The sequence below is a fragment of the Oncorhynchus gorbuscha genome, unplaced genomic scaffold (genome assembly GCF_021184085.1).
Source record: "Oncorhynchus gorbuscha isolate QuinsamMale2020 ecotype Even-year unplaced genomic scaffold, OgorEven_v1.0 Un_scaffold_370, whole genome shotgun sequence".
Classification (NCBI taxonomy): Eukaryota; Metazoa; Chordata; class Actinopteri; order Salmoniformes; family Salmonidae; genus Oncorhynchus; species Oncorhynchus gorbuscha.
This window is the reverse complement of record NW_025745222.1, coordinates 820,063-842,586: the sequence shown is the minus strand read 5'-3', so window position 1 is coordinate 842,586 and position 22,524 is coordinate 820,063. Positions and strand designations below refer to the sequence as shown.

General features: G+C 48.9%; 1 protein-coding gene across 1 annotated transcript in view; it reads right to left on the bottom strand.

Moving 5' to 3' along the window:
• The window catches only part of LOC124018009 (protein NOXP20-like), a 33,567-nt gene that overhangs the window by 390 nt on the left and 10,653 nt on the right, over positions 1-22,524 (bottom strand). The window contains exons 8-14 of the mRNA XM_046333263.1: positions 6,575-6,660; positions 3,780-3,941; positions 3,596-3,679; positions 3,218-3,360; positions 2,812-2,884; positions 2,348-2,401; positions 1-796 (exon numbers count right to left, since the gene is read on the bottom strand). The exon at positions 1-796 is cut by the window's left edge and continues 390 nt beyond it. Coding sequence (XP_046189219.1) covers positions 683-796; positions 2,348-2,401; positions 2,812-2,884; positions 3,218-3,360; positions 3,596-3,679; positions 3,780-3,941; positions 6,575-6,660 — 716 coding nt within the window. The 3' untranslated portion in view covers positions 1-682. The remainder of the gene's footprint in view (positions 797-2,347; positions 2,402-2,811; positions 2,885-3,217; positions 3,361-3,595; positions 3,680-3,779; positions 3,942-6,574; positions 6,661-22,524) is intronic.

The window sequence follows — 22,524 nt, the reverse complement described above, 5'->3', positions numbered from 1 at the left end:
GTAGCCTAGCGGTTAGCGCGTTGGTTAGCGGTTAGCGCGTTGGTTAGCGGTTAGCGCGTTGGTTAGCGGTTAGCGCGTTGGGCCCAGGAACCCAAAGGTCTCTGATTCGAACACCTGAGCTGACAAAGCAACAATTTTTATTTATTTATTTATTTTATTTATGTCGATGTGTCTTTTTGAGAAAAGCACTGAACCCTAATTTGCTTCAGGGACGCCACTGTTAAACAACACATTACTCTGATCTGGTTTACGTGACACTAAAAACAAACTCTTAACAACAAAACTATTTTTTTTGGTTTCGCTTTTTAAAAACGATAAGACATAATCTGGGGTTAAATTAGCCAGTTGACATGAATCATGTTTAGATTTACCTCTGAACAGTAATATATAGAAATATGATTAATATATATATATAATAAAATAATCCATTTGGAGATGCTTAATAGACATGAGTACAAGCTCTTCAATCTGAGAAGTTGTTCCCTACATGAAACTATACTAAGTTACTACATAAATGTTACTATGGCAACCTAGTAGTTGACTTCACTATCACTGTTATATATATATATATATATATATATATCACATTATCTTCCTGTACATAGTTACATCATTAGGACTGGCTAGTATGCTAACAGCACTTCAGCAGTATGAGGTGTGTTTTACTGTGGCTACGACAGGGTTAGGGCTGTGGTTCCGTGCGGGTTCTAGAGCTCTGGGTCTGGATGTGTGACATCTGGAGAACCGGGAGGAGGAGCTGGAAGGCGTTCTGGATGTATGTGGTGCTGTTAGAACCCTAAGGAACAACGGAACACTGTTAGAACCCTTCGGAACAACAGAACACTGTTAGAACCCTACAGGACAACAGAACACTGATAGAACCCTTCAGAACACTGTTAGAACCCTTCAGAACAGCAGAACACTGTTAGAAACCTACAGAACAACATTACACGGTTAGAACCCTATGAAAAACTGTTAGAACCCTTCGGAACAGCAGAACAACATTACACTGTTAGAACCCTTCAGAACACTGTTTAGAACCCTTCAGAACAGCAGAACACTGTTAGAAACCTACAGAACAACATTACACTGTTAGAACCCTACGAAAAAACTGGTAGAACCCTTCGGAACAGCAGAACAACATTACACTGTTAGAACCCTACATAACACTGTTAGAACCCTACGAACACTGTTAGAACCCTTCAGAACAACAGAACACTGTTAGAACCCTTCGGAACAACATAACACTGTTAAAACCCTACAGAACACTGTTAGAACCCTTCGGAACAACAGAACACTGTTAGAACCCTACAGAACACTGTCAGAACCCTTCAGAACAACAGAACACTGTTAGAACTCTTCAGAACAACAGAACACTGTTAGAACCCTTCAGAACACTGTTAGAACTCTTCCGAACAACAGAACACTGTTAGAACTCTTCAGAACAACAGAACACTGTTAGAACCCTACAGAACACTGTTAGAACTCTTCAGAACAACAGAACACTGTTAGAACCCTACAGACAGAACACTGTTAGAACCCTTCTGTAGCTCAGTTGGTAGAGCATGGCGCTTGTAACGCCAGGGTAGTGGGTTCGATCCCCGGGACCACCCATGCGTAGAATGTATGCACACATGACTGTAAGTCGCTTTGGATAAAAGCGTCTGCTAAATGGCATATATTATTATATTATATATTTAGAACAACAGAACACTGTTAGAACCCTTCAGAACAACAGAACACTGTTAGAACTCTTCAGAACAACAGAACGCTGTTAGAACAACAGAACGCTGTTAGAACCCTTCAGAACAACAGAACGCTGTTAGAACCCTTCAGAACAACAGAACACTGTTAGAACTCTTCAGAACAACAGAACACTGTTAGAACCCTTCAGAACAACAGAACACTGTTAGAACCCTTCAGAACCACAGAACACTGTTAGAACTCTTCAGAACAACAGAACACTGTTAGAACCCTTCAGAACAACAGAACACTGTTAGAACCCTTCAGAACAACAGAACACTGTTAGAACCCTACAGAACAACAGAACACTGTTAGAACCCTACAGAACAACAGAACGCTGTTAGAACCCTACAGAACAACAGAACACTGTTAGAACCCTACAGAACAACATAACACTGTTAGAACCCTTCAGAACAACATAACACTGTTAGAACCCTTCAGAACAACAGAACGCTGTTAGAACCCTACAGAACACTGTTAGAACCCTTCAGAACAACAGAACACTGTTAGAACCCTTCAGAACAACAGAACACTGTTAGAACACTGTTAGAACCCTGCAGAACAACAGAACACTGTTAGAACCCTATAGAACAACATGTCTTACCTCAAGCAGCACACTGTCAACCAAAGGGTTCAACTCTTCTGCTTTTCTCTGAACCTGGAGAAGGGCAGGAAGGGAGTCAGAGAACCAATGGGGTGCTGATCAGCTGATCACCTGACAGAGAACCAATGGGGTGCTGATCAGCTGATCACCTGACAGAGAACCAATGGGGTGCTGATCAGCTGATCACCTGACAGAGAACCAATGGGGTGCTGATCAGCTGATCACCTGACAGAGAACCAATGGGGTGCTGATCAGCTGATCACCTGACAGAGAACCAATGGGGGTGATGATCAGCTGATCACCTGACAGAGAACCAATGGGGTGCTGATCACCTGACAGAGAACCAATGGGGTGATGATCAGCTGATCACCTGACAGAGAACCAATAGGGTGCTGATCACCTGATCTTAATGCCATTAATTTATTTTGTTGGAGATAAAGTCCCAGTACACACACACATCTTACCCCAACGGTGAGCAGAGTATCAGAGAACTTCCTGGCAAGACAACCCACCTCCCGACACATGGCACACGTCAACCTGCAACACACACAGACATTAACGATGCTCAGAATATACATATGAGTGGAAGGTCATATTCCCTACACACACAGATGCACCCCCCCCCCTACAGCCTGGTCTCTAGCAGGTCCCCCCCCTACAGCCTGGTCTCTAGCAGGTCCCCCCCCTACAGCCTGGTCTCTAACATGTTTCTCCTGGTCCTGTACAGCCTGGTCCTAACCCCCCCTACAGCCTGGTCTCTAACAGGTTTCTCCTGGTCCTGTCCCCCCCCCTACAGCCTGGTCTCTAACAGGTTTCTCCTGGTCCTGTCCCCCCCCCCTACAGCCTGGTCTCTAGCAGGCCCCCCCCAACAGACCTTTGAGAATGTGAGCCTGGACTCTGGCAGTCTTCTCCAGGTCCTGTCCGTGGAGGATCAACTCTGCCACCTTGTGGAGCTGTTCGATACTGCGGGCTGTCACCTCCGCCAGGGAGCCCACTGAAGACAGGTACACTGCCTAGACACACAAACACACACACAATACATAGACATTAACACACACAATACATAGACATTAACACACACAATATAGAGACATTAACACACACAATATATAAACATTAACACACACAATATAGAGACATTAACACACACAATATATAAACATTAACACACACTACGTGCTTAAAGCGAAAAGCGAGGGGCAGGCAGGCAGGCAGGCAGGCAGTTCTATGTCCAACATCCGATCTCACCTCTACAGACCTGGATCGTCTCTCTTCCTCATTCTCCTTTAGCTCCTCCCCCTCTTTCTTCTCCTCCAGCTCCTCCCCCTCTTTCTTCTCCTTTATCTCCTCCCCCTCTTTCTTCTCCTCCAGCTCCTCCCCTCTTTCTTCTCCTCCAGCTCCTCCCCTCTTTCTTCTCCTTTATCTCCTCCCCCTCTTTCTTCTCCTCCAGCTCCTCCCCCTCTTTCTTCTCTTCTTCTCCCTCTCTTGTTTCAGGTTCTCCCCTTTGCTCCTCCTCCGTCGCCCCCCCGATGGTTTCTGTGACGACGACAGGTTTCTCCACCTCTCTCACCCAATCATGCGCTCTCATCCTGGCCTGGGGATGAATTGACATGACATCACTAAACTTTAACCTAAAATAATGAACTCTAATTCAGTAGATTATATTAAAACTGTGTGTATGTTACCTTGTTGAGTTTGTCTGTGGTGACAGGGACGGTCTGTTACCTTGTTCAGTTTGTCTGTGGTGACAGGGACTGTCTGTTACCTTGTTCAGTTTGTCTGTGGTGACAGGGACTGTCTGTTACCTTGTTCAGTTTGTCTGTGGTGACAGGGACTGTCTGTTACCTTGTTGAATTTGTCTGTGGTGACAGGGACTGTCTGTTACCTTGTTCAGTTTGTCTGTGGTGACAGGGACTGTCTGTTACCTTGTTCAGTTTGTCTGTGGTGACAGGGACTGTCTGTTACCTTGTTCAGTTTGTCTGTGGTGACAGGGACTGTCTGTTAACTTGTTCAGTTTGTCTGTGGTGACTGTCTGTTACCTTGTTCAGTTTGTCTGTGGTGACAGGGACTGTCTGTTAACTTGTTCAGTTTGTCTGTGGTGACTGTCTGTTACCTTGTTCAGTTTGTCTGTGGTGACAGGGACTGTCTGTTACCTTGTTCAATTTGTCTGTGGTGACAGGGACTGTCTGTTAACTTGTTGAGTTTGTCTGTGGTGACAGGGACTGTCTGTTAACTTGTTGAGTTTGTCTGTGGTGACAGGGACTGTCTGTTAACTTGTTCAGTTTGTCTGTGGTGACAGGGACTGTCTGTTACCTTGTTCAGTTTGTCTGTGGTGACAGGGACTGTCTGTTACCTTGTTGAATTTGTCTGTGGTGACAGGGACTGTCTGTTACCTTGTTCAGTTTGTCTGTGGTGACAGGGACTGTCTGTTACCTTGTTGAATTTGTCTGTGGTGACAGGGACTGTCTGTTACCTTGTTCAGTTTGTCTGTGGTGACAGGGACTGTCTGTTACCTTGTTCAGTTTGTCTGTGGTGACAGGGACTGTCTGTTACCTTGTTCAGTTTGTCTGTGGTGACAGGGACTGTCTGTTAACTTGTTCAGTTTGTCTGTGGTGACTGTCTGTTACCTTGTTCAGTTTGTCTGTGGTGACAGGGACTGTCTGTTAACTTGTTCAGTTTGTCTGTGGTGACTGTCTGTTACCTTGTTCAGTTTGTCTGTGGTGACAGGGACTGTCTGTTACCTTGTTCAATTTGTCTGTGGTGACAGGGACTGTCTGTTAACTTGTTGAGTTTGTCTGTGGTGACAGGGACTGTCTGTTAACTTGTTGAGTTTGTCTGTGGTGACAGGGACTGTCTGTTAACTTGTTCAGTTTGTCTGTGGTGACAGGGACTGTCTGTTAACTTGTTCAGTTTGTCTGTGGTGACAGGGACTGTCTGTTAACTTGTTCAGTTTGTCTGTGGTGACTGTCTGTTACCTTGTTCAGTTTGTCTGTGGTGACAGGGACTGTCTGTTAACTTGTTCAGTTTGTCTGTGGTGACAGGGACTGTCTGTTACCTTGTTCAGTTTGTCTGTGGTGACAGGGACTGTCTGTTAACTTGTTCAGTTTGTCTGTGGTGACAGGGACTGTCTGTTAACTTGTTCAGTTTGTCTGTGGTGACAGGGACTGTCTGTTAACTTGTTGCATTTGTCTGTGGTGACAGGGACTGTCTGTTACCTTGTTGAATTTGTCTGTGGTGACAGGGACTGTCTGTTACCTTGTTGAATTTGTCTGTGGTGACAGGGACTGTGTTACCTTGTTGAATTTGTCTGTGGTGACAGGGACTGTGTTACCTTGTTGAATTTGTCTGTGGTGACAGGGACGGTCTGTTAACTTGTTCAGTTTGTCTGTGGTGACAGGGACTGTCTGTTACCTTGTTCAGTTTGTCTGTGGTGACAGGGACTGTCTGTTACCTTGTTCAGTTTGTCTGTGGTGACAGGGACTGTCTGTTACCTTGTTGAATTTGTCTGTGGTGACAGGGACTGTCTGTTAACTTGTTGAGTTTGTCTGTGGTGACAGGGACTGTCTGTTAACTTGTTCAGTTTGTCTGTGGTGACAGGGACTGTCTGTTACCTTGTTGAATTTGTCTGTGGTGACAGGGACTGTCTGTTAACTTGTTCAGTTTGTCTGTGGTGACTGTCTGTTACCTTGTTCAGTTTGTCTGTGGTGACTGTCTGTTACCTTGTTGAATTTGTCTGTGGTGACAGGGACTGTCTGTTACTTTGTTGAATTTGTCTGTGGTGACAGGGACTGTCTGTTACCTTGTTGAATTTGTCTGTGGTGACAGGGACTGTCTGTTACCTTGTTGAGTTTGTCTGTGGTGACAGGGACTGTCTGTTAACTTGTTCAGTTTGTCTGTGGTGACAGGGACTGTCTGTTACCTTGTTGAATTTGTCTGTGGTGACAGGGACTGTCTGTTACCTTGTTCAGTTTGTCTGTGGTGACAGGGACTGTCTGTTACCTTGTTGAATTTGTCTGTGGTGACAGGGACTGTCTGTTACCTTGTTCAGTTTGTCTGTGGTGACTGTCTGTTACCTTGTTCAGTTTGTCTGTGGTGACTGTCTGTTACCTTGTTCAGTTTGTCTGTGGTGACAGGGACGGTCTGTTACCTTGTTCAGTTTGTCTGTGGTGACAGGGACTGTCTGTTACCTTGTTCAGTTTGTCTGTGGTGACAGGGACGGTCTGTTACCTTGTTCAGTTTGTCTGGGGTGGCAGCGACGTGAAGCTCAAACAGCAACTCAGTCAGGACGCTCACAAACTCCTCCCCATCAGCTGCTGGAAAGAGACAGATTAAACATCAGACCAGAGAGAGACAGATTAAACATCAGACCAGAGAGAGACAGATTAAATATCAACCAGAGAGAGACAGATTAAACATCAACCAGAGAGAGACAGATTAAACATCAGACCAGAGAGAGACAGATTAAACATCAGACCAGAGAGAGACAGATTAAACATCAGACCAGAGAGAGACAGATTAAATATCAACCAGAGAGAGACAGATTAAACATCAGACCAGAGAGAGACAGATTAAACATCAGACCAGAGAGAGACAGATTAAACATCAGACCAGAGAGAGACAGATTAAACATCAGACCAGAGAGAGACAGATTAAACATCAACCAGAGAGAGACAGATTAAACATCAGACCAGAGAGAGACAGATTAAACATCAACCAGAGAGAGACAGATTAAACATCAACCAGAGAGAGACAGATTAAACATCAGACCAGAGAGAGACAGATTAAACATCAACCAGAGAGAGACAGATTAAACATCAACCAGAGAGAGACAGATTAAACATCAACCAGAGAGAGACAGATTAAACATCAACCAGAGAGACAGATTAAACATCAGACCAGAGAGAGACAGATTAAACATCAGACCAGAGAGAGACAGATTAAACATCAGACCAGAGAGAGACAGATTAAACATCAACCAGAGAGAGACAGATTAAACATCAGACCAGAGAGAGACAGATTAAACATCAACCGGAGAGAGACAGATTAAACATCAACCGGAGAGAGACAGATTAAACATCAGACCAGAGAGACAGATTAAACATCAACCAGAGAGAGACAGATTAAACATCAGACCAGAGAGAGACAGATTAAACATCAACCAGAGAGAGACAGATTAAACATCAGACCAGAGAGAGACAGATTAAACATCAACCGGAGAGAGACAGATTAAACATCAACCAGAGAGACAGATTAAACATCAACCAGAGAGACAGATTAAACATAAACCAGAGAGAGACAGATTAAACATCAACCAGAGAGAGACAGATTAAACATCAGACCAGAGAGAGACAGATTAAACATCAACCAGAGAGAGACAGATTAAACATCAACCAGAGAGAGACAGATTAAACATCAGACCAGAGAGACAGATTAAACATCAACCAGAGAGAGACAGATTAAACATCAGACCAGAGAGAGACAGATTAAATATCAACCAGAGAGAGACAGATTAAACATCAACCAGAGAGAGACAGATTAAACATCAGACCAGAGAGACAGATTAAACATCAACCAGAGAGAGACAGATTAAACATCAGACCAGAGAGAGACAGATTAAACATCAGACCAGAGAGAGACAGATTAAACATCAGACCAGAGAGACAGATTAAACATCAACCAGAGAGAGACAGATTAAACATCAGACCAGAGAGAGACAGATTAAACATCAACCAGAGAGACAGATTAAACATCAACCAGAGAGAGACAGATTAAACATCAACCAGAGAGACAGATTAAACATCAGACCAGAGAGAGACAGATTAAACATCAGACCAGAGAGAGACAGATTAAACATCAACCAGAGAGACAGATTAAACATCAGACCAGAGAGAGACAGATTAAACATCAGACCAGAGAGAGACAGATTAAACATCAACCTGAGAGACAGATTAAACATCAGACCAGAGAGAGACAGATTAAACATCAGACCAGAGAGAGACAGATTAAACATCAACCGGAGAGAGACAGATTAAACATCAACCAGAGAGAGACAGATTAAACATCAGACCAGAGAGACAGATTAAACATCAACCAGAGAGAGACAGATTAAACATCAACCTGAGAGACAGATTAAACATCAGACCAGAGAGAGACAGATTAAACATCAGACCAGAGAGAGACAGATTAAACATCAACCAGAGAGAGACAGATTAAACATCAACCAGAGAGACAGATTAAACATCAACCAGAGAGAGACAGATTAAACATCAACCAGAGAGAGACAGATTAAACATCAGACCAGAGAGACAGATTAAACATCAACCAGAGAGAGACAGATTAAACATCAACCAGAGAGACAGATTAAACATCAGACCAGAGAGACAGATTAAACATCAGACCAGAGAGAGACAGATTAAACATCAACCAGAGAGAGACAGATTAAACATCAACCAGAGAGAGACAGATTAAACATCAGACCAGAGAGACAGATTAAACATCAACCAGAGAGACAGATTAAACATCAACCAGAGAGACAGATTAAACATCAACCAGAGAGAGACAGATTAAATATCAACCAGAGAGAGACAGATTAAACATCAACCAGAGAGAGACAGATTAAACATCAACCAGAGAGAGACAGATTAAATATCAACCAGAGATAGACAGATTAAACATCAACCAGAGAGAGACAGATTAAACATCAGACCAGAGAGAGACAGATTAAACATCAGACCAGAGAGAGACAGATTAAACATCAACCAGAGAGAAACAGATTAAACATCAACCAGAGAGAGACAGATTAAACATCAACCAGAGAGAGACAGATTAAACATCAACCAGAGAGACAGATTAAACATCAGACCAGAGAGACAGATTAAACATCAGACCAGAGAGACAGATTAAACATCAACCGGAGAGAGACAGATTAAACATCAACCAGAGAGACAGATTAAACATCAGACCAGAGAGAGACAGATTAAACATCAACCAGAGAGAGACAGATTAAACATCAACCAGAGAGACAGATTAAACATCAGACCAGAGAGACAGATTAAACATCAACCGGAGAGAGACAGATTAAACATCAACCGGAGAGAGACAGATTAAACATCAGACCAGAGAGAGACAGATTAAACATCCTATAGTTTTTTATATGAATTAAAAGCTAAAGTACCAACATTTGTGGCAGATTTCAACAAACTAAATGTCCGTAGAGACTGTACGGGTTTTAGCCGTCTAATTCCACGACTTTGTCGATATCGTGGAAAAAGTATTGGTTGTAAACTATTTTCGGACATCTTGGCTGGTTCAGTGAGTCAGGGTCTAGGTCTGCTGGTTCAGTGTGTCAGGGTCTAGGTCTGCTGGTTCAGTGAGACAGGGTCTAGGTCTGCTGAATCAGTGCCACTACGTCTTGGCTGGTTCAGTGAGACAGGGTCTAGGTCTGCTGGTTCAGTGAGACAGGGTCTAGGTCTGCTGGTTCAGTGAGACAGGGTCTAGGTCTGCTGGTTCAGTACCACTACGTGTTGGCTGGTTCAGTGAGACAGGGTCTAGGTCTGCTAATTCAGTACCACGATGTCTAGGTCTGCTGTTTCAGTGAGACAGGGTCTAGGTCTGCTGGTTCAGTGAGACAGGGTCTAGGTCTGCTGGTTATGTGATACAGGGTCTGCTGGTTCAGTGCCACTATGTCTTGGCTGGTTCAGTGAGACAGGGTCTAGGTCTGCTGGTTCAGTGAGACAGGGTCTAGGTCTGCTGGTTCAGTGCCACTACGTCTTGGCTGGTTCAGTGAGACAGGGTCTAGGTCTGCTGGTTCAGTGAGTCAGGGTCTAGGTCTGCTGGTTAAGTGAGACAGGGTCTAGGTCTGCTGGTTCAGTGAGACAGGGTCTAGGTCTGCTGGTTCAGTGAGACAGGGTCTAGGTCTGCTGGTTCAATGAGACAGGGGCTAGGTCTGCTGGTTCAGTGCCACAACATCTTGGCTGGTTCAGTGAGACAGGGTCTAGGTGTGCTGGTTCAGTGAGTCAGGGTCTAGGTCTGCTGGTTCAGTGAGACAGGGTCTAGGTCTGCTGGTTCAGTGAGACAGGGTCTAGGTCTGCTGGTTCAGTACCACTACGTCTAGGTCTTCTGGTTCAGTGAGTCAGGGTCTAGGTCTGCTGGTTCAGTGAGACAGGGTCTAGGTCTGCTGATTCAGTACCACTATGTCTTGGCTGGTTCAGTGTGACAGGGTCTAGGTCTGCTGGTTCAGTGAAACAGGGTCTAGGTCTGCTGGTTTAGTGAGACAGGGTCTAGGTCTGCTGGTTTAGTGAGACAGGGTCTAGGTCTGCTGGTTCAGTGAGACAGGGTCTAGGTCTGCTGGTTCAGTGTGACAGGGTCTAAGTCTGCTGGTTCAGTGAGTCAGGGTCTAGGTCTGCTGGTTCAGTACCACTACGTCTTGGCTGGTTCAGTGAGACAGGGTCTAGGTCTGCTGGTTCAGTGAGACAGGGTCTAGGTCTGCTGGTTCAGTACCACTACGTCTTGGCTGGTTCAGTGATACAGGGTCTAGCTCTGCTGGTTCGGTGAGACAGGGTCTAGGTCTGCTGGTTCAGTATGACAGGGTCTAGGTCTGCTGGTTCAGTACCACTACGTATTGGCTGGTTCAGTGATACAGGGTCTAGGTCTGCTGGTTCAGTGAGACAGGGTCTAGGTCTGCTGGTTCAGTGAGACAGGGTCTAGGTCTGCTGGTTCAGTACCACTACGTCTTGGCTGGTTCAGTGATACAGGGTCTAGGTCTGCTGGTTCAGTGAGACAGGGTCTAGGTCTGCTGGTTCAGTATGACAGGGTCTAGGTCTGCTGGTTCAGTACCACTACGTCTTGGCTGGTTCAGTGATACAGGGTCTAGGTCTGCTGGTTCAGTGAGACAGGGTCTAGGTCTGCTGGTTCAGTGAGACAGGGGCTAGGTCTGCTGGTTCAGTGAGACAGGGGCTAGGTCTGCTGGTTCAGTGAGACAGGGTCTAGGTCTGCTGGTTCAGTGAGTCAGGGTCTAGGTCTGCTGGTTCAGTGTGACACGGGCTAGGTCTGCTGGTTCAGTGAGACAGGGTCTAGGTCTGCTGGTTCAGTACCACTACGTCTTGGCTGGTTCAGTATGACAGGGTCTAGGTCTGCTGGTTCAGTGAGACAGGGTCTAGGTCGGCTGGTTCAGTATGACAGGGTCTAGGTCTGCTGGTTCAGTGAGACAGGGTCTAGGTCTGCTGGTTCAGTGAGACAGGGTCTAGGTCTGCTGGTTCAGTGAGACAGGGTCTAGGTCTGCTGGTTCAGTGAGACAGGGTCTAGGTCTGCTGGTTCAGTGAGACAGGGTCTAGGTCTGCTGGTTCAGTGAGACAGGGGCTTGGTCTGCTGATTCAGTGTGACAGGGGCTAGGTCTGCTGGTTCAGTGAGACAGGGTCTAGGTCTGCTGGTTCAGTGAGACAGGGTCTAGGTCTGCTGGTTCATTGAGACAGGGTCTAGTTCTTGGCTGGTTCATTGAGACAGGGTCTAGGTCTGCTGGTTCAGTGAGTCAGGGTCTAGGTCTGCTGGTTCAGTGTAACAGGGTCTAGGTCTGCTGGTTCAGTGTGACAGGGGCTAGGTCTGCTGGTTCAGTGAGACAGGGTCTAGGTCTGCTGGTTCAGTGAGACAGGGTCTAGGTCTGCTGGTTCAGTATGACAGGGTCTAGGTATGCTGGTTCAGTGAGACAGGGGCTTGGTCTGCTGGTTCAGTGAGAAAGGGTTTAGGTCTGCTGGTTCAGTGAGTCAGGGTCTAGGTCTGCTGGTTCAGTGAGTCAGCGTCTAGGTCTGCTGGTTCAGTGAGTCAGCGTCTAGGTCTGCTGGTTCAGTGTGACAGGGTCTAGGTCTGCTGGTTCAGTGAGACAGGGTCTATGTCTGCTAGTTCAGTGTGACAGGATCTAGGTCTGCTGGTTCAGTGTGACAAGGTCTAGGTCTGCTGGTTCAGTATGACAGGGTCTAGGTCTGCTGGTTCAGTGAGACAGGGTCTAGGTCTGCTGGTTCAGTATGACAGGGTCTAGGTCTGCTGGTTCAGTATGACAGGGTCTAGGTCTGCTGGTTCAGTGAGACAGGGTCTAGGTCTGCTGATTCAGTACCACTACGTCTTGGCTGGTTCAGTGAGACAGGGTCTAGGTCTGCTGGTTCAGTGAGTCAGGGTCTAGGTCTGCTGGTTCAGTGAGACAGGGGCTAGGTCTGCTGGTTCAGTGCCACTACGTCTTGGCTGGTTCAGTGTGACAGGGTCTAGGTCTGCTGGTTCAGTGTAACAGGGTCTAGGTCTGCTGGTTCAGTGAGACAGGGTCTAGGTCTGCTGGTTCAGTGTAACAGGGTCTAGGTCTGCTGGTTCAGTGTGACACGGTCTAGGTCTGCTGGTTAAGTGAGACAGGGTCTAGGTCTGCTGGTTCAGTGAGACAGGGTCTAGTTCTGCTGGTTCAGTGAGACAGGGTCTAGGTCTGCTGATTCAGTACCACTATGTCTTGGCTGGTTCAGTGAGACAGGGTCTAGGTCTGCTGGTTCAGTGAGACAGGGTCTAGGTCTGCTGGTTCTGTGAGAGAGGGTCTAGGTCTGCTGGTTCAGTGTGACAGGGTCTAGGTCTGCTGGTTCAGTGAGACAGGGTCTAGGTCTGCTGGTTCAGTGAGACAGGGTCTAGGTCTGCTGATTCAGTACCACTACGTCTTGGCTGGTTCAGTGAGACAGAGTCTAGGTCAGCTGGTTCAATGAGTCAGGGTCTAGGTCTGCTGGTTCAGTGAGACAGGGGCTAGGTCTGCTGGTTCAGTGCCACTACGTCTTGGCTGGTTCAGTGTGACAGGGTCTTGGTCTGCTGGTTCAGTGAGACAGGGTCTAGGTCGGCTGGTTCAGTGAGACAGGGTCTAGGACTGCTGGTTCAGTGAGACAGGGTCTAGGACTGCTGGTTCAGTGAGACAGGGTCTAGGTCTGCTGGTTCAGTGAGACAGGGTCTAGGTCTGCTGGTTCAGTGAGACAGGGGCTAGGTCTGCTGGTTCAGTGAGACAGGGTCTAGGTCGGCTGGTTCAGTGAGACAGGGTCTAGGTCTGCTGGTTCAGTATGACAGGGTCTAGGTCTGCTGGTTCAGTGTGACAGGGTCTAGGTCTGCTGGTTCAGTGAGACATGGTCTAGGTCTGCTGGTTCAGTGAGACAGGGTCTAGGTCTGCTGGTTCAGTGAGACAGGGTCTAGGTCTGCTGATTCAGTACCACTACGTCTTGGCTGGTTCAGTGAGACAGAGTCTAGGTCTGCTGGTTCAGTGAGTCAGGGTCTAGGTCTGCTGGTTCAGTGAGACAGGGGCTAGGTCTGCTGGTTCAGTGCCACTACGTCTTGGCTGGTTCAGTGAGACAGGGTCTAGGTCTGCTGGTTCATTGAGACAGGGTCTAGTTCTTGGCTGGTTCATTGAGACAGGGTCTAGGTCTGCTGGTTCAGTGAGTCAGGGTCTAGGTCTGCTAGTTCAGTGAGACAGGGTCTAGGTCTGCTGGTTCAGTGAGACAGGGTCTAGGTCTGCTAGTTCACTGTGACAGGATCTAGGTCTGCTGGTTCAGTGTGACAGGGTCTAGGTCTGCTAGTTCAGTGTGACAGGGGCTAGGTCTGCTGGTTCAGTGTGACAGGGGCTAGGTCTGCTGGTTCAGTGTGACAGGGGCTAGGTCTGCTGATTCAGTGTGACAGGGTCTAGGTCTTCTGGTTCAGTGAGACAGGGTCTAGGTCTGCTGGTTCAGTATGACAGGGTCTAGGTCTGCTGGTTCAGTGAGACAGGGTCTAGGTCTGCTGATTCAGTGAGACAGGGTCTAGGTCTGCTGGTTCAGTATGACAGGGTCTAGATCTGCTGGTTCAGTGATACAGGGTCTAGGTCTGCTGGTTCAGTGAGACAGGGTCTAGGTCTGCTGGTTCAATATGACAGTGTCTAGGTCTGCTGGTTCAGTACCACTACGTCTTGGCTGGTTCAGTGAGACAGGGTCTAGGTCTGCTGGTTCAGTAGCACTACGTCTTGGCTGGTTCAGTGAGACAGGGTCTAGGTCTGCTAATTCAGTACCACTACGTCTTGGCTGGTTCAGTGTGACCGGGTCTAGGTCTGCTTGTTCAGTGAGACAGGGTCTAGGTCTGCTGGTTCAGTGAGACAGGGTCTAGGTCTGCTGGTTCAGTGTGACAGGGTCTAGGTCTGCTGGTTCAGTGATACAGGGTCTAGGTCTGCTGGTTCTGTGAGACAGGGTCTAGGTCTGCTGGTTCAGTGAGACAGGGTCTAGGTCTGCTGGTTCAGTGAGACAGGGTCTAGGTCTGCTGATTCAGTACCACTACGTCTTGGCTGGTTCAGTGAGACAGGGTCTAGGTCTGCTGGTTCAGTGAGACAGGGTCTAGGTCTGCTGGTTCAGTGAGACAGGGGCTAGGTCTGCTGGTTCAGTGAGACAGGGGCTAGGTCTGCTGGTTCAGTGAGACAGGGGCTAGTTCTGCTGGTTCAGTGAGACAGGGTCTAGGTCTGCTGGTTCAGTGTAACAGGGTCTAGGTCTGCTGGTTCAGTGAGTCAGGGTCTAGGTCTGCTGGTTCAGTGTGACACGGGCTAGGTCTGCTGGTTCAGTGAGACAGGGGCTAGTTCTGCTGGTTCAGTGAGACAGGGTCTAGGTCTGCTGGTTCAGTGTAACAGGGTCTAGGTCTGCTGGTTCAGTGAGTCAGGGTCTAGGTCTGCTGGTTCAGTGTGACACGGGCTAGGTCTGCTGGTTCAGTGAGACAGGGTCTAGGTCTGCTGGTTCAGTGTAACAGGGTCTAGGTCTGCTGGTTCAGTGAGTCAGGGTCTAGGTCTGCTGGTTCAGTGTGACACGGTCTAGGTCTGCTGGTTCAGTGTAACAGGGTCTAGGTCTGCTGGTTCAGTGAGTCAGGGTCTAGGTCTGCTGGTTCAGTGAGACAGGGTCTAGGTCTGCTGATTCAGTGAGACAGGGTCTAGGTCTGCTGGTTCAGTATGACAGGGTCTAGATCTGCTGGTTCAGTGATACAGGGTCTAGGTCTGCTGGTTCAGTGAGACAGGGTCTAGGTCTGCTGGTTCAATATGACAGTGTCTAGGTCTGCTGGTTCAGTACCACTACGTCTTGGCTGGTTCAGTGAGACAGGGTCTAGGTCTGCTGGTTCAGTAGCACTACGTCTTGGCTGGTTCAGTGAGACAGGGTCTAGGTCTGCTAATTCAGTACCACTACGTCTTGGCTGGTTCAGTGTGACCGGGTCTAGGTCTGCTTGTTCAGTGAGACAGGGTCTAGGTCTGCTGGTTCAGTGAGACAGGGTCTAGGTCTGCTGGTTCAGTGTGACAGGGTCTAGGTCTGCTGGTTCAGTGATACAGGGTCTAGGTCTGCTGGTTCTGTGAGACAGGGTCTAGGTCTGCTGGTTCAGTGAGACAGGGTCTAGGTCTGCTGGTTCAGTGAGACAGGGTCTAGGTCTGCTGATTCAGTACCACTACGTCTTGGCTGGTTCAGTGAGACAGGGTCTAGGTCTGCTGGTTCAGTGAGACAGGGTCTAGGTCTGCTGGTTCAGTGAGACAGGGGCTAGGTCTGCTGGTTCAGTGAGACAGGGGCTAGGTCTGCTGGTTCAGTGAGACAGGGGCTAGTTCTGCTGGTTCAGTGAGACAGGGTCTAGGTCTGCTGGTTCAGTGTAACAGGGTCTAGGTCTGCTGGTTCAGTGAGTCAGGGTCTAGGTCTGCTGGTTCAGTGTGACACGGGCTAGGTCTGCTGGTTCAGTGAGACAGGGTCTAAGTCTGCTGGTTCAATACCACTACGTCTTGGCTGGTTCAGTATGACAGGGTCTAGGTCTGCTGGTTCAGTGAGACAGGGTCTAGGTCGACTGGTTCAGTATGACAGGGTCTAGGTCTGCTGGTTCAGTGAGACAGGGGCTTGGTCTGCTGGTTCAGTGAGACAGGGTCTAGGTCTGCTAGTTCAGTGTGACATGATCTAGGTCTGCTGGTTCAGTGTGACAAGGTCTAGGTCTGCTGGTTCAGTATGACAGGGTCTAGGTCTGCTGGTTCAGTGAGACAGGGTCTAGGTCTGCTGGTTCAGTATGACAGGGTCTAGGTCTGCTGGTTCAGTATGACAGGGTCTAGGTCTGCTGGTTCAGTGAGACAGGGTCTAGGTCTGCTGATTCAGTACCACTACGTCTTGGCTGGTTCAGTGAGACAGGGTCTAGGTCTGCTGGTTCAGTGAGTCAGGGTCTAGGTCTGCTGGTTCAGTGAGACAGGGGCTAGGTCTGCTGGTTCAGTGCCACTACGTCTTGGCTGGTTCAGTGTGACAGGGTCTAGGTCTGCTGGTTCAGTGTAACAGGGTCTAGGTCTGCTGGTTCAGTGAGACAGGGTCTAGGTCTGCTGGTTCAGTGTAACAGGGTCTAGGTCTGCTGGTTCAGTGTGACACGGTCTAGGTCTGCTGGTTCAGTGAGACAGGGTCTAGGTCTGCTGGTTCAGTGAGACAGGGTCTAGTTCTGCTGGTTCAGTGAGACAGGGTCTAGGTCTGCTGATTCAGTACCACTACGTCTTGGCTGGTTCAGTGAGACAGGGTCTAGGTCTGCTGGTTCAGTGAGACAGGGTCTAGGTCTGCTGGTTCTGTGAGACAGGGTCTAGATCTGCTGGTTCAGTGTGACAGGGTCTAGGTCTGCTGGTTCAGTGAGACAGGGTCTAGGTCTGCTGGTTCAGTGAGACAGGGTCTAGGTCTGCTGATTCAGTACCACTACGTCTTGGCTGGTTCAGTGAGACAGAGTCTAGGTCAGCTGGTTCAATGAGTCAGGGTCTAGGTCTGCTGGTTCAGTGAGACAGGGGCTAGGTCTGCTGGTTCAGTGCCACTACGTCTTGGCTGGTTCAGTGTGACAGGGTCTTGGTCTGCTGGTTCAGTGAGACAGGGTCTAGGTCGGCTGGTTCAGTGAGACAGGGTCTAGGACTGCTGGTTCAGTGAGACAGGGTCTAGGACTGCTGGTTCAGTGAGACAGGGTCTAGGTCTGCTGGTTCAGTGAGACAGGGTCTAGGTCTGCTGGTTCAGTGAGACAGGGGCTAGGTCTGCTGGTTCAGTGAGACAGGGTCTAGGTCGGCTGGTTCAGTGAGACAGGGTCTAGGTCTGCTGGTTCAGTATGACAGGGTCTAGGTCTGCTGGTTCAGTGTGACAGGGTCTAGGTCTGCTGGTTCAGTGAGACATGGTCTAGGTCTGCTGGTTCAGTGAGACAGGGTCTAGGTCTGCTGGTTCAGTGAGACAGGGTCTAGGTCTGCTGATTCAGTACCACTACGTCTTGGCTGGTTCAGTGAGACAGAGTCTAGGTCTGCTGGTTCAGTGAGTCAGGGTCTAGGTCTGCTGGTTCAGTGAGACAGGGGCTAGGTCTGCTGGTTCAGTGCCACTAGGTCTTGGCTGGTTCAGTGAGACAGGGTCTAGGTCTGCTGGTTCATTGAGACAGGGTCTAGTTCTTGGCTGGTTCATTGAGACAGGGTCTAGGTCTGCTGGTTCAGTGAGTCAGGGTCTAGGTCTGCTAGTTCAGTGAGACAGGGTCTAGGTCTGCTGGTTCAGTGAGACAGGGTCTAGGTCTGCTAGTTCACTGTGACAGGATCTAGGTCTGCTGGTTCAGTGTGACAGGGTCTAGGTCTGCTGGTTCAGTGTGACAGGGGCTAGGTCTGCTGGTTCAGTGTGACAGGGGCTAGGTCTGCTGGTTCAGTGTGACAGGGGCTAGGTCTGCTGATTCAGTGTGACAGGGGCTAGGTCTGCTGGTTCAGTGAGACAGGGTCTAGGTCTGCTGGTTCAGTATGACAGGGTCTAGGTCTGCTGGTTCAGTGAGACAGGGTCTAGGTCTGCTGGTTCAGTGAGACAGGGTCTAGGTCTGCTGGTTCAGTATGACAGGGTCTAGGTCTGCTGATTCAGTGAGACAGGGTCTAGGTCTGCTGATTCAGTGAGACAGGGTCTAGGTCTGCTGGTTCAGTATGACAGGGTCTAGATCTGCTGGTTCAGTGAGACAGGGTCTAGGTCTGCTGGTTCAGTGAGACAGGGTCTAGGTCTGCTGGTTCAGTACCACTACGTCTTGGCTGGTTCAGTGATACAGGGTCTAGGTCTGCTGGTTCAGTGAGACAGGGTCTAGGTCTGCTGGTTCAGTATGACAGTGTCTAGGTCTGCTGGTTCAGTACCACTACGTCTTGGCTGGTTCAGTGAGACAGGGTCTAGGTCTGCTGGTTCAGTAGCACTACGTCTTGGCTGGTTCAGTGAGACAGGGTCTAGGTCTGCTAATTCAGTACCACTACGTCTTGGCTGGTTCAGTGTGACCGGGTCTAGGTCTGCTTGTTCAGTGAGACAGGGTCTAGGTCTGCTGATTCAGTACCACTACGTCTTGGCTGGTTCAGTGAGACAGGGTCTAGGTCTGCTGGTTCAGTGAGACAGGGTCTAGGTCTGCTGCTTCAGTGTAACAGGGTCTAGGTCTGCTGGTTCAGTGTGACACGGTCTAGGTCTGCTGGTTCAGTGAGACAGGGTCTAGGTCTGCTGGTTCAGTGAGACAGGGTCTAGGTCTGCTGGTTCAGTGAGACAGGGGCTAGGTCTGCTGGTTCAGTGAGACAGGGGCTAGGTCTGCTGGTTCAGTGAGACAGGGGCTAGTTCTGCTGGTTCAGTGAGACAGGGTCTAGGTCTGCTGGTTCAGTGTAACAGGGTCTAGGTCTGCTGGTTCAGTGAGTCAGGGTCTAGGTCTGCTGGTTCAGTGTGACACGGGCTAGGTCTGCTGGTTCAGTGAGACAGGGTCTAAGTCTGCTGGTTCAATACCACTACGTCTTGGCTGGTTCAGTATGACAGGGTCTAGGTCTGCTGGTTCAGTGAGACAGGGTCTAGGTCGGCTGGTTCAGTATGACAGGGTCTAGGTCTGCTGGTTCAGTGAGACAGGGGCTTGGTCTGCTGATTCAGTGAGACAGGGTCTAGGTCTGCTGATTCAGTGAGACAGGGTCTAGGTCTGCTGGTTCAGTGAGACAGGGTCTAGGTCTGCTGGTTCAGTGAGACAGGGTCTAGGTCTGCTGGTTCATTGAGACAGGGTCTAGTTCCTGGCTGGTTCATTGAGACAGGGTCTAGGTCTGCTGGTTCAGTGAGTCAGGGTCTAGGTCTGCTGGTTCAGTGTAACAGGGTCTAGGTCTGCTGGTTCAGTGTGACAGGGGCTAGGTCTGCTGGTTCAGTGAGACAGGGTCTAGGTCTGCTGGTTCAGTGAGAAAGGGTCTAGGTCTGCTGGTTCAGTGAGTCAGGGTCTAGGTCTGCTGGTTCAGTGAGTCAGGGTCTATGTCTGCTGGTTCAGTGAGACAGGGTCTAGGTCTGCTGGTTCAGTGAGACAGGGTCTAGGTCTGCTAGTTCAGTGTGACAGGATCTAGGTCTGCTGGTTCAGTGTGACAAGGTCTAGGTCTGCTGGTTCAGTATGACAGGGTCTAGGTCTGCTGGTTCAGTGAGACAGGGTCTAGGTCTGCTGGTTCAGTATGACAGGGTCTAGGTCTGCTGGTTCAGTGAGACAGGGTCTAGGTCTGCTGGTCCAGTGAGACAGGGGCTAGGTCTGCTGGTTCAGTGTGACACGGGCTAGGTCTGCTGGTTCAGTGAGACAGGGTCTAAGTCTGCTGGTTCAATACCACTACGTCTTGGCTGGTTCAGTATGACAGGGTCTAGGTCTGCTGGTTCAGTGAGACAGGGTCTAGGTCGGCTGGTTCAGTATGACAGGGTCTAGGTCTGCTGGTTCAGTGAGACAGGGGCTTGGTCTGCTGATTCAGTGAGACAGGGTCTAGGTCTGCTGATTCAGTGAGACAGGGTCTAGGTCTGCTGGTTCAGTGAGACAGGGTCTAGGTCTGCTGGTTCAGTGAGACAGGGTCTAGGTCTGCTGGTTCATTGAGACAGGGTCTAGTTCCTGGCTGGTTCATTGAGACAGGGTCTAGGTCTGCTGGTTCAGTGAGTCAGGGTCTAGGTCTGCTGGTTCAGTGTAACAGGGTCTAGGTCTGCTGGTTCAGTGTGACAGGGGCTAGGTCTGCTGGTTCAGTGAGACAGGGTCTAGGTCTGCTGGTTCAGTGAGAAAGGGTCTAGGTCTGCTGGTTCAGTGAGTCAGGGTCTAGGTCTGCTGGTTCAGTGAGACAGGGTCTAGGTCTGCTGGTTCAGTGAGACAGGGTCTAGGTCTGCTGGTTCAGTGAGACAGGGTCTAGGTCTGCTAGTTCAGTGTGACAGGATCTAGGTCTGCTGGTTCAGTGTGACAAGGTCTAGGTCTGCTGGTTCAGTATGACAGGGTCTAGGTCTGCTGGTTCAGTGAGACAGGGTCTAGGTCTGCTGGTTCAGTATGACAGGGTCTAGGTCTGCTGGTTCAGTGAGACAGGGTCTAGGTCTGCTGGTCCAGTGAGACAGGGGCTAGGTCTGCTGGTTCAGTGCCACTACGTCTTGGCTGGTTCAGTGTGACAGGGTCTAGGTCTGCTGGTTCAGTGTAACAGGGTCTAAGTCTGCTGGTTCAGTGAGACAGGGTCTAGGTCTGCTGGTTCAGTGAGACAGGGGCTAGGTCTGCTGGTTCAGTGCCACTACGTCTTGGCTGGTTCAGTGTGACAGGGTCTTGGTCTGCTGGTTCAGTGTAACAGGGTCTAAGTCTGCTGGTTCAGTGTGACAGGGTCTAGGTCTGCTGGTTCAGTGTGACAGGGTCTAGGTCTGCTGGTTCAGTGAGACAGGGTCTAGGTCTGTTGGTTCAGTGAGACAGGGTCTAGGTCTGCTGGTTCAGTGAGACAGGGTCTAGGTCTGCTGGTTCAGTGTAACAGGGTCTAGGTCTGCTGGTTCAGTGAGACACGGGCTAGGTCTGCTGGTTCAGTGAGACAGGGTCTAGGTCTGCTGGTTCAGTACCACTACGTCTTGGCTGGTTCAGTATGACAGGGTCTAGGTCTGCTGGTTCAGTGAGACAGGGTCTAGGTCTGCTGGTTCAGTGAGTCAGGGTCTAGGTCTGCTGGTTCAGTGAGTCAGGGTCTAGGTCTGCTGGTTCAGTGAGACAGGGTCTAGGTCTGCTGGTTCAGTGAGACAGGGTCTTGGTCTGCTAGTTCAGTGTGACAGGATCTAGGTCTGCTGGTTCAGTGTGACAAGGTCTAGGTCTGCTGGTTCAGTATGACAGGGTCTAGGTCTGCTGGTTCAGTGAGACAGGGTCTAGGTCTGCTGGTTCAGTGAGACAGGGTCTAGGTCTGCTGGTTCAGTATGACAGGGTCTAGGTCTGCTAATTCAGTACCACTACGCCTTGGCTGGTTCAGTGAGACAGGGTCTAGGTCTGCTGGTTCAGTGAGACAGGGTCTAGGTCTGCTGGTTCAGTGAGACAGGGTCTAGGTCTGCTGGTTCAGTGAGACAGGGTCTAGGTCTGCTGGTTCAGTGAGACAGGGTCTAGGTCTGCTGGTTCAGTGAGACAGGGTCTAGGTCTGCTGGTTCAGTGAGACAGGGTCTAGGTCTGCTGGTTCAGTGAGACAGGGTCTAGGTCTGCTGGTTCAGTGAGACAGGGTCTAGGTCTGCTGGTTCAGTGAGACAGGGTCTAGGTCGGCTGGTTCAGTAGCACTCCGGTTACTAGTCCAACGCTCTAACCACTAGGCTACCCTGTCGCCCCTTTATCGCAATGGTCACCAACCTTTTCTGAGTCAAGGTTACAATTATAAACCAGTTCTGTAGCAATGAGCCAATTATAAACCAGTTCTGTAGCAATGAGCCAATTATAAACCAGTTCTGTAGCAATGAGCCAATTATAAACCAGTTCTGTAGCAATTAGCCAATTATAAACCAGTTCTGTAACAATGAGCCAATTATAAACCAGTTCTGTAGCAATGAGCCAATTATAAACCAGTTCTGTAGCAATGAGCCAATTATAAACCAGTTCAGTAGCAATGAGCCAATTATAAACCAGTTCTGTAGCAATGAGCCAATTATAAACCAGTTCTGTAGCAATGAGCCAATTATAAACCAGTTCTGTAGCAATGAGCCAATTATAAACCAGTTCTGTAGCAATGAGCCAATTATAAACCAGTTCTGTAGCAATGAGCCAATTATAAACCAGTTCTGAGGTTTGTGCCGTAAATTACAGGCCCAGTGTATTATTGCCGCATATTGGCTTTGCTTGAGTTGCCCTGCCAATGTTGTTCTTCTTAGACCATTTTTAGAAATTATATTTTTCAGAAGAAACGTTGAACAACTAATAGTCAAATCACAGTGTCAGAACAG